At 38.2% G+C, this 20211-nt stretch overlaps 1 protein-coding gene across 1 annotated transcript in view; it reads left to right on the forward strand.

Moving 5' to 3' along the window:
• LOC149206272 (Glycosyltransferase family 29 (sialyltransferase) family protein) overlaps positions 1–20211 on the forward strand; it is a 102719-nt gene that overhangs the window by 45172 nt on the left and 37336 nt on the right. The window contains exons 3-5 of the mRNA XM_089395381.1: positions 15785–15871; positions 16039–16116; positions 16301–16401. Of these exons, the coding sequence (XP_089251507.1) occupies positions 15785–15871; positions 16039–16116; positions 16301–16401 (266 nt within the window). The remainder of the gene's footprint in view (positions 1–15784; positions 15872–16038; positions 16117–16300; positions 16402–20211) is intronic.

Here is a 20211-nt window from a genome sequence, read left to right on the forward strand (position 1 = left end):
GACAAGGAGGAATGTGCAGCTGTGTGCTTTGAGATAGGCAGATACTTCAGTGGCACTGGTTTGTATGGTAAATTCCATGCAATGGACGACAGAGATAGATTTGATACTCTCACATGGTGGGAAACATATGGCGGCCACGGACTTTTGCCAAAATTGGCAAAAAAAGTTCTTTCGCAGGTTGTAAATACTTCTTCTGCAGAGAGGTGTTGGAGCACCTACAACTACATACATAATGTGAAAAGAAACAGACTCAATGAAAACCGAGCAGAAAGCTTGGTTTATGTGCACTACAACTTGAGAGTGTTGAGTCATTACTGTGATCGGGCTTATGAGGATCCCACATATAAAATTTGGGACAATCATCCAGAGGATGACAATTTGGAGGATGGCATTGTACATATTGAAGAACTGGAAGAGGAACTTGTAAGGGATGAAGATGAAGCAGCCATGCCACGTCCACCTCCACCTCCACCATCCAGTAGCAGTGCTCGAGGTCCGAGTCTTGTTCCTTTGCTGTCGCCATCTCCATCTACACCCTCACGTGGAGGTTCTAGTTCTGGTCGTCGGCCTGTGCGGGAGACTCCTAGAAGACCACCACGACCTGCTTATACTCCTGGAGACTCTCGTGGCAAGGGCCACATGTAGATTTACAGTTTATTTGTCTTTTTTAGTTTCTATTAGACTTTAGTTTTCATAACTGTTGAGTTTTGAGTCCTTGACTCTTGACTCTTGACTCTTTCATATCATAATGATATTTTTTGACATTTGTAAACAATATATCACTGTGACAATGAAAATTTGAAGTTTGAAGTTGGGCCTTGGCAATTATAACTCATTGGTAATGATTGTGAATTATGAATATGATGCTTCGTGAAAGACTAAAGTTGTTTCATTTCATTTCATTATTCATGTTTCATTTTATAAATTTATAACATTTCATATCATGTTAACAGTTAGAAGTTAGGACTTAGAAATATCTTAGATATTACTTCTTGTCTAGGAAATTGGATTCGTCCTAAACCCTCTGCGAATCCCGAATCCGGCGAATCCGACACGATTCGGTCCGGATTCGTGTCCAAATCATAGGACACGTCGTGTCCGAGGGCGTGTCGCGATTTTCAGGGGCGTGTCGCGATTTTAGGACACGTGTCCGGTTTCCAAGACTCGCTAAGCTCAGTGCGGGTATGAAAAGGGCGTGTTTGCTCATTAATATTTTCATTTGGTAAGTGATTTGTGCTGTTGCAGCAAGGAGTAGAGCATTTTGGCAGCTTCATAATCAAGTCTAGGCCCTAGTATTGATATGCTATTCATGGTAATGTTAAATTCTTAAAGTAAAAGTGACATTCTCCTTAATCTTCATTTTCATCCTTTTACTTAAATTTTTAACATTTCCATGAAATGACTCAGGATGTTTGAGAGTGGTTCCGACCTCATTGGATTTCATATGGAGAAAGTAGAATTTTAGATTTCATTCAAAATCCAGCAGACTTATCAGTTTTTCAGGATTTTAGGATTGGGGGATTGCAATGTTTCCATTGAATTTTGTCATGTATTAGGGTATGGAACTCGTATTTAATCAAGAGCACCAAACCAAGAGCTTCTGAATATGTCGCTCCCGCTCCCGTTTTCGCTCCCGCTCCCCGCTTTCGCTCCCGCTCCCCGCTTTCGCTCCCGCTCCCAAGTAACACTGTTCCTGATGATATGGGTCTGGACACCATTGTTGAGTTGGCATTGGCCAACATGGATCTCAATGATCCAGTGCTAGAGCCTGTTAGATTTGATGACTTAGAGGGGTCAGCCTCCATACCAGCAGATGCAAAGGCGACTATGGATACAGGGGAGGAGGAGGATGTAGAGGAGAGCAGTGGGGACCATGATGATGGGGACAGTGATGCTGATTCTGATGCTGATTGATGCCTTGAGGCTTGTATACCTGTAGTTGTTTTATATTTTCTATTTCTATTTGCCATTGGCATTGCACCAACACTACCTATGTAACACATTTTGATTTGATGACTTAATGAGAAAACTATAGTTGTCAGTGTGTTTATCTTACTATCTTGTAGTTGTAAGTTGTCTTTCAGTTATGAATTATGAATCATGATTTAAATTTTTAATAGATTTATCATTTATGTGACTAGTACCAACATTTATTTGAATTTTGTATGTACTATGCATGCTAATAGCTATAGATGAAGATCTATGTTTGAAATCAATAAATTTGTATCATTAATTAAATTTTGTGTAAGAAATATGATAATATCTAATTGTTAATATATATATATATATATTTTTTAAATATATATTATATATATATATATATATATATATTTTTTTTTTTTTTAATAAAATAATATATAACGTGTCCTAACGTGTCCTGTTCCGGGGGGTCAGCGTGTCCCGAATCCGACACCACGAATCCCGAATCCTACGTGTCCCGAATCCCCGTGTCAGGTGACTTAGCTTCTTGTAATGGTTAAAGTTTAAACTTAGCTTACAAATACAACTTTGGTGATCAATGATGATAAATGTTATTGAATTTTCAATTTTGAAAGCTTGAAGTTGAAACTTTAAGATTGAATTTCATGAATCATGATTCATGAGACTCAATATGTTGCAGTTGTAATATGTATTTTACTAACTTGTGGACATGGTTGATGACGATTATAATTTCTAGAATCTAGATGATTGATGTGATATGGTTCAATGATCAATATAAATCTATGTTTTTTAATGTTTTTTATGTCTAATTCATCATTCTACATGTTTTTGTTGACATATATGTATCAAAAATTAAAAAATATAAAAAAATATATATATTTTTAAAAAATTGCTCCCGGATTCGCTCCCAAACCGGGAGCTTCTGAAAATGGTCGCTCCCGCTCCCGTTTTCGCTCCCGCTCCCCGCTCCCGCTCCCGCTCCCAAGCAACATGGATGTGGACTCATTGATGATGTTGTTGGTGATAACCTTGAGGATGTTGATGTTGACTCTTTAATAACGAATGATGTGTACTTTATGATGTTGACAATATGTACTCCTTGTTGATGATGATTAGTACTCCTTGCTAACAATGATTGATGACATGGATGATATGATTGGACTCTTTGATGGTGATCTAAATTGGTACTCACTCTTTGATGATGATGATGATCTAGTTATGATGATGTGGACTCATTGATGATGTTGTTGATGATAATGTGGACTTGTTCATAACATAAACTCATTGAGGACATGGACTCATTGATGATATGGACTTATTGATGATGAATTGGACTAGATTCTTTGATGATGATATTAATATGGACTCCTTGATAATATAAGATAATATGTACTACTTGTGTGGACTCTTTGGTGATATGGACAAGACTACTTGATGATGATGAAGATATGGAATCCATGATGATGATGATTCAATAATGGTGACTCCTTGATAATGATGATGATGTGGACTCAATGATGATAAGACTCCTTGATGATGATGATATGGACTTGTTAATGATGTAGACTCCTTGATGATGTGGACTCGTGATAATGTAGACTCCTTGTTGATGATGATGATGTGGACTCATTGATGATATAGACTTCTTAACGATGATGAAGATATGGACTTGATTTCCTGATGTTAATGATTATGTGGAAGGCTAAGATCAAGAGGGAGCTCACACACTCTTAAAAGATAAGTATTATCTTGATTATTTCTATTGATTATTTCATTATGAGTCTCTTGGCTTGCTGGGTTGTTCTTGTTCTTCCATAGCCTCCTAGTAAGGTTTGCAGGTACATTATGAAGATTGCCAAGGTGTGGCATATCGTTGGAAATGATGGAAGAACAATGTGACAAGAAGGGTCTGTACTCAGAGGGAACAAACAAGATCAACCTAATTGAAGCTCGTTCTCATAAATATGGCTAGAAGCTTTGAAGACCGATCTCGATTTATATATGCTAAAGAAGGGCCCTTGATTTCTATGTAAGAGGGAGCTTCTTTTGAGGCATGAACCTGGTGATATCTTTGACACAATGGACTACATTTGACAAATGATTTGAAATAGCTGCAAGACTCTGATATTGACTTGGTTGATTCACTAATTGGTTCGTTTATCTATTTGCTGAAGCCTATTGTTATTTGATGGATTTGATTATGGTCCGCTGGATTTTATTATGATTATTGGTGCTTGCTTTTGTGAGAAGCTACTTATTGTCTATTGTACTATACTATGGTTGCCGCTGATTGCTTCTAAGCTGCTGATGTTTTCTTTCGAGAGAAGCCCTGGCTGAAGCTAAACAAACAATTGAATGTTATCCACCATGGCTACATTTTTGATGATGAACTGGTTGCTGATGTTTATATGAAGAAATTGGAATGAATGAGAATCCCCTTGAAGAGGGACCACCGATTACATAACATCATATAAATGGATTCCTCTTGTAGGCTGTGCACTAAGAGACATTGTTGTCCGGGAGATGTATTGATGATTCCTCTTGTAGGCAGTGTGCCGAGAGACATTGTTTTCTAGGAGATGTATTGATGATTCCTCTTGTAGGTTGTGTGCCGAGAGAAATTGTTGATGTATTGATGATTCCCCCTGTAGGCTGTGTGCCAAGAGACATTGTTGTCCAGGATATGTATTGATGATTCCTCTTGTAGGCTGTGTGTTGAGAGACCTTGTTGTCTGGGAGATGCTTTGAGATGGATGCTATGTATCTTTCCTTATGATGAGTTTGAAAGAGAGAGAGACTTGGATTGTGTTCTCTTCCTTAGGCTGTGGGCCGTGAGACCTATGGATTGGTCGGGAAGATGGATCTTGAGAGAGAATGAAAAACTACCTCCCTAGCTAAGAGGGAGTGTTGAAATATATTGTAGCTTCGATCGGCATTTTTCATTGATTACACAAAGGAGAATTTAGTTATTGGTCACTTCAAGTCGGCTCAAATCAAACCTTACAATTCGGCTCCTTGAAAGGTCATCAAGTCGGCCCATTAGGGCTAATTTAGCCCTCACATGACACCTAGGAATAAGAAGTTGATGGACATTCATTTCACTCATTATCATCACAAACAATTCGGTTTGCAATTACAAGATAATTCAGTGTTCTATTACAAGCTTTTCCACACCTGCGAAGAAGATTTCTTAACTGCAGTTTGACCTCCTTCAAGGGTTTGTTGATACAGTGACTTGGGATCATTTATATCTCTATTTTGTTGATGCTCTTATGGCCGAAATATCGCAGAGAGACTCGCTCTATGTTGTGACATAATTTTGAAATTGACCGATTACTTTTTGGGCATATGTTTTGGGCAGTTTGTTGTTAATTACAATGGTGACTTCGACCTTCCTTGATAGTGACTTCAGGACTACAATTCAGCTATCTTATACAGACTTTTCTTGTTGGACAGAAGTGATATCACTCTCATTTTATGAGCAGACTTGGATAGTTCGTTCGAGATTACAGTGGGAATTTCGGCCTTCTAGTACACTGACCTCAGGCCTATATTTCGGCCTCCTTGTGCAGATCATCTCCTTGGACAGAAGTCGAATTTCTCTCTTCATTTTTATGCAGACATTGATTGGGTATCTTATTATTGTTATTTTGGATTTGTTGAAGCATTCAGATGTACTATTGATGGACAAAATCTCTCTCATTAGGAAATAATTTTTGGGTTTTCTTGTAGTGGGTTTTGCCCTGGCTGTGAGCCTAATCTTGGTGTCCCTTGTCTCTTGCTTATTGTCTATTGTTCATTGTCTACTGTTATCTCTATCTACTGATCTTGTTGAAGAATAATTGGTTGGAGTTTTTCATGTATAGCTACTTGTTGACTAAAATGTAAAGAAAGAACAATTTACATCAATAGAAGTAGTTATCATTTCTGAAAAACTATTCTAGTCATTGCATCACTAGAATTTCAACACACTTAAGGCAATTTTATTAATGCAATAGAAAATTTGTACATAAGAGAGTTTCTCACCATCAATTATTGGCAATGAACCTTCATGCTCTTTAAATAGAGATCATAGACCAATCAGGTGTTAAGCCATGGATCAATAGCTGTTAGTATCAAGGAGAATATGAGCTGTCGGATCATTGTATGTCTAGAACATATTTGTGACCATCAGATTATAGTGCAATTAATGCATACTAAAGAAATACACTCTTGAGTCTTACCTAAAGACACATTAGACCAAGTTGAACTTAACTAACTCAAGTGTCTAAATATTCTAAAATTATCAACTAAATTGTAGAAAATCTGAAAATGGTATCTGAAGAAAATGGTATCTGAAGTCAACATTTCAAAAGTATTGTATATGTCCTTCCAACATAAGTGCAATAGTCCTGTGCACAAGTACTAATCCAGTGGAAATCATTTGCAAACATTTTACTGGTTCATAAGAGTCAATAATTTTCATGGTTATACTACAACAGAGTAGCAGACAATGCAGCGAAGGAAAAACTCGGCCATGGTCAACTTTTGAACCAGGGACCCCAAGTATATTGACATTTAACTCAATGCTATCTATAAGCTTTAAATTATACTTTCCTACATGGTTCTTCTGATTTTCTTTTCCTGGAAGGCCCACTGCCAATGAGCCAAACTGAAAATTTGCTGTCAATTTAACATCAGTTTACTGTGAGGACTATAATATCTTTATTTTGTTAAAAATACCAAAACTGAACTTTTTGTATTCAGTCAAAAAACAGCTGCGCTGAAACTAGCAGCAAGATACATCCAAATGAGTTCATGAGACTTCCACAAAACTGGACGTAGCTCTAGACTTACATCTAAGGACATAAAAGATTCTTCTAAACGAGAATTCCAAGTATTTAGCTTGCCTGACATATTGATGCAAAATACATATTACTTGCAAAAACATTCAAACTAACGGCAAAGATGAACACTGCCCTTCTTCTTCCTGCCCCATACTAGATTGAGGGGAGCTTGGACCGTCGATCTCGATAGGATCAGGCAGGTGATGAACAGTTTCGTCTTCCTTTAAGCCTGCTTGAAGTGACTTCTCAGTTCATTGGTTGTTGGAGGTGATGGAGAGAGATTCCAGATGCTGAGAGAAAACTTGACTGCTTTATCTATTACACTCTGTCTCCAGTTAATCAATTCACTGTTTTCTGAAGCAAAATAATGCTGACAATGTTGGTGTTATGGGTGATTGTTAAAAATGGTCAACTAAGGTCAAATTCCACTATAGATAGCTCCTTTGTATGAGATGATGATGGCATTGGATTCCTCTTCTCGAGAGGACCAATTTTGACCTACGGCACGATGGATTCTGAAAAGCAGAATTGTATTTTTGAAGTGAAGCCCACAATGTTGGTTTTGGTCAAGCTTGGTCCCACAGTCATGTAGGCTCATGAAGCCCAAGAGACATGACCTTTGACCCACATTGACTTGTATAAATATAAGATGAGTTCACTCCATTTTGGCATCATCATACACATGATTTTCTCTTTCCTCTCATGATGGATTCGACTTTCTTTGGCAGCTATCTTTCCCACACATGCGAATTTTTGGAGGATGAATTTCCTGCGATTTATCTGCGGTTGACTTTTCCAGTACACTGCAGCATTGACCAGCGTCGACCAGGCACTTTGACCAACTGTTTGACTGTGATTTTGATGGATTATTACTCTGCCAGCTAGGCCACACTTGTGGTCACAGGAACCAAGGCAAACTGAGGTGTTTGACCTATGTTGACCACAGGTCTGAGGCAGGTTTGACCGCAGACTGTTGACCGAGTTTTGACCAGACTTTTGAAGGCTGCATTGACTGCATTTTGACTGCCTAGATAGCGAATTTCTCCTTTGACCGAATAGATTGGGCTGATTTGACTGGGCTGTTGACTGTTGACTGCTGACTCGTTAGGGCAGCTTTGACTGCTGTTGACTGCTGCATTGACTGTTGTTGAGTTCTGCCAATGTGACTTTGACCTTTGGACAGTGGATTAGAATCATCTATGGCAAATCAATCTATTGACTTTGACTAATGTATCATTGTACTTATGGATTTCTCTCTCTCTGGACATTTGATATTATCAAGAAGAAAAAATCTGTGGGTTTTCCCCCTCGTGGGATTTTTCCCTGGCTTTAAGCCTAAATCATGGTGTCCTCTTGTCTTGGCTTGTCTTCTGCATTTAAGGTTGTTCTTTCGTCAATTACTGTCATATGTGATTAATGTGATTGCTAATGGAAATCTAATGGAATAATAATGGGCTAATGGATTAATAAAGTAACTGGCCTAAGCAAAGAACATGTTAAGCTAAGATTAACATGGTATCAGAGCTAGGTGAGGTCAAGCCCAAGCAAGAGGAGGAATGCAATCACAAGAGATGTTGTCAAGTTTCCCTGAAGTCAAGATGAAGCAGTGGACTGTTAATGCATTTGAAGTATCTTGTTGCAAGCCCTAGAAAACATGAGAGGTCTCGAAAAATAATGAAAGTCTGGGTATATGCAAGAGCTAGGCTAAATAGCTCATGAAGGCCATTAATCAAATCTAAAGATGCTAAAGTCCTCATTCAGCAGCTAAGCTACCTATCACGATAAGAAGTCTATGAAGAGTTTTTTTTAAGAATTTGTTGATCTGAGTCCAATCTTCTTCTTTGTTAAAGCAGCCAGCAGTATGTTTGAAGATCTGATCCCTTTGCCACCTCTGCATCAGAATTCTGAAGCTAGCAGTTTGTGAACAAGGATGTCCAGCAAGCAAATTTGTTGAGGATCAAATTAGTGAAAGTCTGATGGAAGGGCTACAATCAAGGTATGTTGTGTTAATTATGACTCTAAGGATACATATATTTATTTGGATTTGATCAATGAATTAAAGAGAGTCCTGTGAAGCAATTAAGAATCGAGTTGTTGGCCTAGTTCTCTGAACCATTAAGAGGGAGCCAAGTGTTCCTATTGTTCTGAGCACAAGAAACACTAAAAGGTCTGCTATGCAATGGAGCTATCTCTCTTTTACATTCTGGGCATAAGTATGCTTTTGGAAAAGTCTGAGTCTTTTGAAAAGAACTTTATTCTCCTAAGAGGCCAAGAAAAGTGCAAGAACATAAGAATATGTCAAAGATCATTTCATGAAGCCAACCTTGGATTTCTCTGTTCTGCGATCTTGTGGTATGGAGGCCAAAATGTTATGGCTCAGTGAACTTTGTCTTATATTCTCTCTCTCGCTCTTCAATTCAGACAATGAATCCGACCTATTCATGCCTCTTTGTTCTCTGAGTTATTGAAGATCAAAGTTTTGGTTATGCTGATTGTTTCATCTGAGTCTCAGAAGATGCCTACTTATTCCTTATGTTTGTAATAAGGCCGAGAAGCCTATGTCACATAAAGCACTGCTTTATACTATCACACTCTGTGAATTTGGCTGACCAGTATAGGTTACCAGGGCTGTGATTTCTTGATCTCCAGGCTATAAAAGAAGAAAGTTGGTGGATTTCTCATTCCACTTGTTTGTAAGGAAGCCAAGTATCTTTTAAAGGACAGTTCTAAGGCCCTTCATAATTTAAGGAAGTCGAGATCTTGTATGCATATATTCACAAGGTATGAATTGTAGGCTTGAAAAGACAATCAATGGGCATCCTATGTCATCCATATCAGTAAAATCAAGGAACCCTATTCTGTGATTGAAGAGGAGGCTGAGTCCTTATCACTGTTATAAGCCAGTTCCATTGAAGCTGACTTGCAAATCAATAAGGAATATATATTCACGTCTTTGAAGCCTTCATAAAAGGTGCCCTGAAGTCAATGGAAATAGAGGATGTAGTTGTGAGAAGGGATGGTCTCTTTAGACATCAATTTGAAAATGATTTTTGAAGAATAGTAAAAGCCCTCCATAATGTCATATTGTTGACTAAGCTGCTCATTATCTAGCAGTTGATGTGATTTTGTTGAGAAGGTTTAGTGGCAACTCTCCATGTGATCCTATTTTTGTCTAGCAACTGAAGCAAAGGAAGTTCATCTAAGAAAATTATGCATGTTGGCACCTTTGGATAAGGGTGATAGTACCCTTGAAAGTCTGGCAACTCTCCATGTGATCCTATTTTTGTCTAGCAACTGAAGCAAAGGAAGTTCATCTAAGAAAAGTATGCAGCTCCTTTATGTTGGCACCTTTGGATAAGGGTGATAGTACCCTTGAAAGTCTGGCAACTCTCCATGTGATCCTATTTTTGTCTAGCAACTGAAGCAAAGGAAGTTCATCTAAGAAAAGTATGCAGCTCCTTTATGTTGGCACCTTTGGATAAGGGTGATAGTACCCTTGAAAGTCTGGCAGATAGAAGAAGTGCAAGGCACTTTGGAGCAGACCCCTGTAGCAGCTTGTATGAATGTAAAATCAGAGGTATGGTATCTCTCAAGGTATGTGCAATGCATTTATTTTTATTTGTTTTAAGGGTCTTTTGATGGAGGGTTTGATTTGAATAAGAACCCTAGATGGTTCATGGGAAACCCTAGCTCACATATGAAACCCTAACCCTATTATGTTCCCTCATAAGAAACCCTTTCTTTTGATTTTTAGGGTTTGTGGATTCTAGGGTATGATTGATGAGGATGATGTTTTGAATTCCATCCTCCATTAGTGTATGAAAACCCTAGATCATATCTCATGCTTTTATGATCACATATTGTGCTTGGTAGTGCTTGTCTATGGCTATTGCAGGTGCCTCATGAAGAAAGCATTGGAAGAAGGATGTGCATGGCAGATCTTATGTCTTGGCAAGCATGATGAGCAGAGGGAACTGTGAGGACCCTGATTTTGGCATCTTGATTGGGTCATTGGGCACTTTGATGTGTTGAGCTAGGATCTTATGAAGGACGGTCTTATGAATATGGATGCCTGGATGCGAAGGACCCCTCCTCATCATGGATTGGGTGATTTAATGCATTGGTTGCAACCGTCTAGCAATGAAGGATAATACAGTTGTTTTGGGATAATCTCATGGGAGAATTTCTTAACTCTGGTTGAAGAAAGGACCATGATGATTCTTCAGAGTTTATTCTCTGATCTAAAGCAAGCTTCCTAGAAGTTTGCTATTGCAGTTGCCTCTTGGAAAGTTTCATCCCTTGCATGAGAAGCTCATGATTGAAAGCTAGATGATCACGTGAAGCAAGGCTTCAGATGGAGCTACAGAATCTCTGGTAGTATGACTCGATGACTCTTCTCGCCCAATGTTTATTGATGAAGGCAAGTCATGATAGTTGATTATGATTATGATGACTTTGATGATGCCTTGATATATCCCTGTTACTTGAGAGGCTGCATGGAAGCTGCATGATCATTAATGACTTTGGCACATGGACCTAAGGGTCTATAGCAGGAAAAGGGACAAGTTATAGGTGGCTCGATGATTATGTTTTGGAAAGATCACTTTCCTTGTATTCAGAGTTATGGACGAGCCATGTTGATTGGATTGTAAAGATGCAGCTATTGATGATGTCTGATTGATGACCCTCTCATTTATCAATGTAAGAGGGAGTTGACTTTTAAAGTCAAGATGGAAGACCTAGCCTTGATGCACTATTCCCTGCACTTAAAGGTTTGATGAGATGGAGAAGTTGTTGGTCTGCATATGTATATCTTGTGGGATCCCTGGTGTTCTTGATAAACACCCTATTAGTCATATGCCTCGCTATGAAGATTTTGAGTCGATCTATGGATGAGCCTCATATATTGGATAGCTGTTTATTGAGATATCTCTGTGATTCTATTATATAATCTAAGATACACTGTTGGCTCGATTGGTAGTGTGATGGATGGAAAGTGGAAAGAGCACATCTAGTGCTATATCTTTTGATTCGGTTGCTCCGGAAGCACTATTGAGGTTGAATGTATATAGCAGCAAGTATGGCTTATTATAAAGCCAATTGGTTGAGGAAGTTCTTCAATGAGCCATTTGAGCACGTGCTGGTAACCACCGTTGTATATTGCGATATTCTTCAGTGGGATTCATTTTTCAGAGAATCCATGTTCCACGACAACCCCACATATTGGGTACCTCTCTATTTGGATATGGTACAACAAAAAGCAATCAAGCTCTATCATTTTTGGTTGGATGTGCAGATTACTATCATCCTTGCATAACCTCTTGGTAAGGTCAAGATTATCTTCCTTCAGAGAGAGGCTGGGAGTCGTGGATAGACCCTACTGTGAGGGTCTCGACTGAGCATTGAGCTCTGGGAGCTCCTGGGGGCCTCGGGTACTTTTTGGAGCTATATGTGACCAAAGGATGTGGTTCACTCCTTTACCTATGGGTTCGCTATGTACAGGATGCGATTCATCCCTTCCCTATACATGTTTATCCTAGTAGGAGATGCATATAGGCATCTGTCGATTGTCACATGTGGACATGTTAGTGGGATGTGGTTTATCCTTTCCCTACATGTAGGGTGCTCATTCCCTACGATCAATGGTTGACATGTTAGTGGGACGTGGTTGATCCTTTTCCCACGGGTAGGATCTTTCCTACGATTGTTTGTTGGCATGCATGTAGGACGTGGTTCATCCTTTCCCTACTATTAGTGGTTTGCATGCATGTAGGATGTGGTTTATCCTTTCCCTACGATGGTTGTAACATGTGACTGTAGGATGTGGTTTATCCTTTCCCTACATGTGGTTGTGAGCAAGATGTGATTTATTCTTTCCCTGTTGTTGCCCCAACATCATCCTACCCATCTAGTTTGGGATACATGGGAAGTACCTCTCATTTGGCCAATGAGTCGGGAAAAGTGGTTAAGCACATAGCACTACTGATGGACGCTTGTGTGCTGCTGTACTCCCTATGACTAGGATGCATGGTGTTCAACACGGTCCTGGTTTGGGATCAAGCTTGGATGGGGTTCTACCCCTGGACATGAGGATTTGCCTCTGTCATTTCTGAAGGTGGCAAGGTCTTGTGACTCACTTTCCAGGATATTTTCTTCTTGATCTATGATATCAAATCTTCAACAAAGATGAGATGAGATGCAGTCACAATACATGATGATTATGATGTCAGCGATATGATAGCAGCATGATGGTTATGATGGCAGCAACATGATGATGGGTATTGGCAGGTGGAATTCCCCTTAGTTGAGAGGGAGTGTTAAAAATGGTCAACTAAGGTCAAATTCCACTATAGATAGCTCCTTTGTATGAGATGATGATGGCATTAGATTCCTCTTCTCGAGAGGACCAATTTTGACCTAAGGCACGATGGATACTGACAAGCAGAAATGTATTTTTGAAGTCAAGCCCACAATGTTGGTTTTGGTCAAGGTCGGCCCCACAGTGATGTAGGCTCATGAAGTCCAAAAGACATGGTCTTTGACCCACATTGACTTGTATAAATATAAGATGAGTTCACTCCATTTTGGCATCATCACACACATGATTTTCTCTTTCCTCTCATGATGGATTCAACTTTCTTTGGGCAGCTATCTTTCTACACATTTGAATTTTTGGAGGATGAATTTCCTGCGATTTATCTGTGGTTGACATTTCCAGTACACAGAGCAGCATTGACCGGCATTCACCAGGCACTTTGACCAACTGTTTGACTGCGATTTTGATGGATTATTACTCTACCAGCTAGGCCACACTTGTGGGCAGAGGAACCGAGGCAAACTGAGATGTTTGACATGTGTTGACCACAGGGTTGACCGCAGGTCTGAGACAGGTTTGACTGCAGACTGTTGACCGAATTTTGACCAGACTTTTGAAGGCCGTGTTGACTGCATTTTGACTGCCTAGAGAGAGCGCATTTCTACTTTGACCAAATAGATTGGGCTGATTTGACGGGGTTGTTGACTGCTGACTGGTTAGGGCATCTTTGACTGCTGTTGAATTCTGCAGATGTGACTTTGACTTTTGGACAGTGGATTGGGATCATCTATGGCAAGTCAATCTATTGACTTTGACTAATGTATCATTGTACTTATGGATTTCTCTCTCTGAACATTTGATATAATCAAGAATAAAAGATCTGTGGGTTTTCCTCCTTGTGGGGTTTGCCCTGGCTTTAAGCCTAAATCACGGTGTCCTCTTGTCTTGGCTTGTCTTCTGCATTTATGGTTGTTGTTCTTTCATCAGTTACTGTCATATGATACTAATGTATCATTGTACCTATGGATTTCTCTCTCTGAACATTTGATATAATCAAGAATAAAAGATCTGTGGGTTTTCCTCCTTGTGGGGTTTGCCCTGGCTTTAAGCCTAAATCATGGTGTCCTCTTGTCTTGGCTTGTCGTCTGCATTTATGGTGGTTGTTCTTTCATCAGTTACTGTCATACGATATTGATTAATGTGATTGCTAATGGAATAATAATGGGCTAATAGATTAATAAAGTAACTGTCCTAAGCAAAAAACATGTTAAGCTAAAATTAACAGTGGTGCTAGCTTGTTCAAATTTATTAATTTTGGAAGAAATTACCTATAGTGTGCTGCTGTTGGCCTGGCTGATGTTCTCATGCCAGTGAAGAACTTGATGAATTCCATTTACATCATTGTTGTCCATGGTAAACCTGTTCTCACCTTCAACAGAAGAAAAATCCAGAGAGGAGACCAACAAACTGAAAGGAGAGAAGACTAGCAAACCAAAGGAGGCTACAGGCTGTGGAACTAGACTAGTAGACCCAAAACCAGACAACGAAAGCTGATCCACAAACCACAGATGGATAGACTGAAATTCCTAATTTATCCCAATCCCACAACTCCTCGATTTAATAACAGAAAAACCAAGAACATAGTTGCCAAAGGAAAAAGGCCTGGGAACCAGGACTTGCCTGGACGAAGCACTATGACAGAAATGGAAGAGGAAAAGTTTCAATGTCGAGAACAAAGCGCTGCTCGCCACCACAAACCCTGGAAAAACATTCTGTCCAGTTGTCACCCATCAAAACGAAACACAAACACCATCGGAACAGGACAGGGGGAAAACATCTGGTTGCTTCCACACCAGAAGACCAAAAACACCTCCCAGGGAGTGCTGAAACCACCATCGGAGCCCCAACTGAGCAAATTCTGAGGTAAACAACCAGAAGTCACCCCAGCAAAGAACTTAGAGCAAGAATTTTCCCACATTTCAAAGATGGAATCATCTCTGCGCATTGAATAGCCAGGTTGAAACCTGCCATTGCAGATGGATATGTGAAACAGGCCTCATGCTGTCCTTCCCATGCCAGGGCCAGCTGTTGATCATTGATGTTTGCATATTGCATAGAATGCACAATTAATACCAACAGAAAAATCTAGGGGATTAAGCAATAGTTATGGTCCCCATTTTTAGTTAGAGCTCCTGGGCTTGAAAAGGAAGCAACCTTAGCCCAGTGGTCAGCCTATATCTTCATTTTGTGGTGTTTTTTCTTGTGGGGACATTGTTATAGATTAGATAGGTTTTTTTTTAATTATTTTATTGCAAAATTCATGTTTTTGGATTTTTAGGCCTTGCTTGCCATTTCTGGGACCCACCAACAGTGATATGGTACTGAAACAACGCTTAAAACATGTCTGTTTGGCACTTTTTTGGGGTCCTTGCAGCTGGGAATGCATAGGGGTTCCCAACCTGTTGGGAATGTCTGGACATGTTTTGTTTGCCCCATGTTCTGTCTTTCTTATCCACCTTGAATTTTGGATTTTCTTTCTAATTGAGGCTTCTTAGAGAAACTTACTTTTTTGACAGATGGCAGGATCTCTAGCTTTTTATTCCATGTTTGCCTCTCAGATGAGTAGCTTGAAGTTTGCATTATTGATGCTTGATTGTCTTGATTACTGTGCTAATATTCGATATTTTCAATGATATGATAGAGTGCAAATGGACTGGGTTTGCAAGCTGTGAGAAAAGACTACTGCTGGGTGACTCTAAAGTTTCCTACTGACACGGTGCCCAAGTGGGTATGTTTTTGAGTTATCTTAGAGAGCTCTGTGATGAAGGCATTTCATTTGCATTTCTAATCTCCTTTGATAAGATAGTTCAAGGTAACTTTCTTCAGTGCACAAAGACATATTATAAACTTCTCTGTCCTGTTGGTCATTAACAATGCTGTATTCAATATTGCCAGAAAGATCCAAAGACTGGAGAGCTGGAGAGCTTATCATTCAACTTCAACCTTTGTGAAGCCTTAAGTACATGGGAACAGGCGAGTTGTCCTGGCCTGTAATTTTCAATGTCTTTTTTGATTTTATGACTTTTTTCATAGAAATAAGTAGGATGATTTAGTTTCTATTCTGCCTCTGAATAACCAGTAAGGCTAACAACTTGCACCTACGAGTATTTCTTTTTTAGAATATATTGTTGATCTGTACAATGGTTGAAGTTTCCAGGTGCGCAATAGTAGCACAATACTCACACGGGAGTACATTGATGGATTGCCACATGGATGGGAGGAATACGCATGGCGGAGAATTAATAAAGGGATTCTGCTGTAAGTAATTGGTTCATAAGCTGTTGATTATAATGGATTTCCCATAGTTCTTCAGAGCTCATATAAATGTACTGCATTAATGGTTTAGTTTATCTCTATTTTCTCCAAACCCCTAATTTCCTTTGATATTGTATGATTTTCAAGCAGTGTAAATATGGACTTGTTTTGCTGGAGTTCAAGTCTGTAGCAGCCCAATGACTATTATTTTGAGATTTCCAGACAAATAACAAAGATATCAATTGTGGTGTACCATCAATTTTGTTCAGTGATGTAACATGATGATGAAACTGAGTAGAAAATGTGTCCTGTGTAAAGTAAAGCAGAGATAAGCACTTCATGGTGGGATCATATTGAAAATAGAATAGAATCTAGATAGATAGGACATCTTCAAAAGCATTATTTGGTTGTAGATCAAAATCTTTTTTGGATACCTTCTTGGGTGCCTATGCAGTTCTGGACAATGGCTCCAATTTGCCATAGGCGTTGATCTTAATTTTTAATAGGTAAGGACATTAATTGCACATTGCTTTAAAAAGTTAAGCTCTATATGATGCCAAGTTGAACTATAGCACTTCATCATTTTTGGTACTATGTAGGGTGAAAAATAAGAATTGTTGACTTATAGAGGCCATTTTCAGATCGATCGTGAAATCCATCGAGCAGGGCCAAAATTGAAAACTGCCCATTTGTGGCCTAAAAATGCACTTTTGGGGGTCAAAAAAGGTGTAATTGGCATAGCCGATTGCCTTAGGCGTTAGTACATGTTGAGAGCTTTCTGTAACGAATAAAATATATATAAATAATATAAAATATTTTAAAGGATAATAAGCATAAATAATTATTAGTTAAATTAGTAATTAGGTTGAAGAGGCATGTCTAAATGAGACATGACACTTCATGAAGAGACACTTCCCTGATATATAAGCAAGCCTCTCGTTCTCATTCTTATAATCATTCTTTTTCACACATTTAATATATAATATTTGTATCCTCATGGATATCTTTATATTCCAAGTCTTCTAGAGTAATTAATTTGTAGAAGGAACTTTGTTCGCTTCATTGGTATTAGAGCCACGTTTGGCTGATCAACAGGCCTTTGGCCATCAAACTCCGTCAACATTGTTGCCGTCAATATTCAAACATTTCGCTGCAATTTGAGATTTTCTCCATCGCTGATTCATCAGAGGCCTTTGGCCATATTTAAAAGAAAAAAAGAAAAAAAGAAAATCAATATATATACAAAAAAAGGAAGTTAAATTAAACAAAAAAAATCATATAAAAAAAGGGATTATTCATAAAAATTGTATAACGCACCTGCTAAATTCTGGAACAGCACATAAACCAGCTAGCATTCGGTCCAAAGTCTTCGTTCCTACTATCTGTTCCTGCCATCATGCCCTTTCCCGAATAGCCGTCAAGCCGCCACAATGTCGAACCGACACAACCACCTCGTCCATCCCTGCGTCTGGCCCTCGCCCTCAGCTCCCACTGGCGACGTCCCTCACGCTGTTACCCATGCTACAGGTCGGAGGTAAGGCACGCTGGATTGTCTAAGTGGAAGCTGCGTCATTTTTTTCTCTGCAGTGGTCTCTGCGGGAAAACAAGGGTTGACCTTAAAAAAAATAACGTGACTGTTCAAACAAACATGACCGTCCATAAATCCTAATAAACGTATAGCATATAAAATATACATATGTTTAACTAAATTATATATAATTAAAACTATATATAATTTGTAAAATATACATATATTTAATTAGATTATATATAATTAAAAAATAAAAAATAAATAAATATATGTAAGTAACATTAATTAATTAAAATAATATATTTTAATTAATTAATTTACAGAACAAAAAGTGATTTCAAAAAGTATTTAATATTTAAGAAGTAAAATGGAGACTAGTAATGAAAGGTTTCCTAAAACCTTTAGTAAAAGTGTTGATACATTATTTAAAATCAAAGGATCACTCGCAGGAAGAGATATCATAATCTCTATCAGTCCTGCTGAAAAAAGTAATTATGTTAGTCCTAAATGTGCTAACCAATTGGTGATTCCTGAATCAAATATAGTTGAAACAATTTTTTTTGGCACATATGACAAACAATACGACATAAGCAATCTACACCTAAGTATTGGAGATTACACTTTTACCTCGCAATTCACTGTGAAAACCTTATTTCTTGATGATAGTGACATTGTTTTGGGATCACCCTGGATGGAAACTCTAGGATCTGTCATCTTAAATACGAAGAAAAAGTTTTTAACATTTTCTTACAAGAAGAAGAAAATAACACTCCAAGATGTTACGCTGAAACCAAATTCAGTAACACCAGAAGATATCTCAGATATTTCAAAAGTAATGTCTCAAGAAGGTAAAAAGGTATTACAAAATATGCAAAAAGAAATTGACAAAGTCAATGTTAACAAAAATGAAGAAGTTTCTCGATTTAAAACCCATAGCGAAAAATTACTGTTGCAAATTAAGAAACTTAAGAAGGATAAAAAGTCATTAGAAAACAAGGTACAACAACTTATCGAGAAAGAAGCATCAAATGTAGGAATTCAAGTTGATGACAAAACAACGAATACCGATTCAGTGAATATCACAACTCAAGAAGAAGACAAGTCAATTGAAGAAATGACACACTTAGATGTTGCAGTTCAGATAATGAACATCCCCAGTGAATGTTCTATAACCAACTCAACAACATCTTTGTCAGAAGAAAATCTAAAAATTGCCACATGCCCAATAAGGGAAAGTAAAGTCCCATATCGGCATCCGAATCATAAGAATAGACAAATCAACTGTGCTACGTATCGTGACCATTTAGACTAGAAACAACAAACTGATGTTCTAGATAATAGTGATGTAACGTCAATTCCGTCTTATGCTGACAAGTCGTTACAAAATTCCAAAGATCAGAATATTCCACAGAAGATTAATCTAGGATGGTCTGATCCCTTCTCAGTGCGACAATTTTGTTTGTCACTTAGAAGATCATATCAACTTGTATCAACGAAGATGATTGTCCCGAGGAAAGAAGTCATTCGAAGCCGAAAAAGAGATCAAGCCTTTTTTATCGACAAGCTTTGAGGACAAAGCTTTTTGAGGAAGAAGGCAATGGAACGAATGAAATATATATAAATAATGTAAAATAATGTAAAGGATAATAAGCATAAATAATTATTAGTTAAATTAGTAATTAGGTTGAAGAGGCATGTCTAAATGAGACATGACTCTTCATGAAGAGACACTTACATGATATATAAGCAAACCTCTCGTTCTCATTCTTATAATCATTCTTATTCACACATTTAATATATAATATTTGTATCCTTATGGATATCTTTATATTCCAAGTCTTCTGGAATAATTAATTTGTAGAAGGAACTTTGTTCGCTTCACTTTCCAACTGTCCAATGAGCACCTCAATTGGAGTCCATATTGTTGATTTTCTAGTGCTAATTAGACAAGCACAATTTTTTGCAACTGATAATTACTTCCAATTATATATGATATTACTTTAGCAGACCCCACAACATTATTAAGAAATTATACTCAGCAAAATTCAACATTAAATGAAATGGAAATAGTAAAGATCGCAGTAGAATAACCATGCACAGTAGGCACCGAAATTTTTCCTTGGGAAATCCAAATTCGGGAGAAAATCCATCTTTTCTAGGAGAAATTGTTCAATTCAGCAAAAGTACAATCTGATATTTTCAAGTCAAACTTGGTCAACCAGACCAAAATCACAGCACTGGGCAAACCAGGTCAAATAGCCTGAAATTTGGCCTTCTGCAGC

Source organism: Pinus tabuliformis, chromosome 1_2 (assembly GCF_031772625.1).
Source record: "Pinus tabuliformis cultivar Carrire ecotype Pingquan chromosome 1_2, CPIR1, whole genome shotgun sequence".
In the NCBI taxonomy this organism is placed as follows: domain Eukaryota; kingdom Viridiplantae; phylum Streptophyta; class Pinopsida; order Pinales; family Pinaceae; genus Pinus; species Pinus tabuliformis.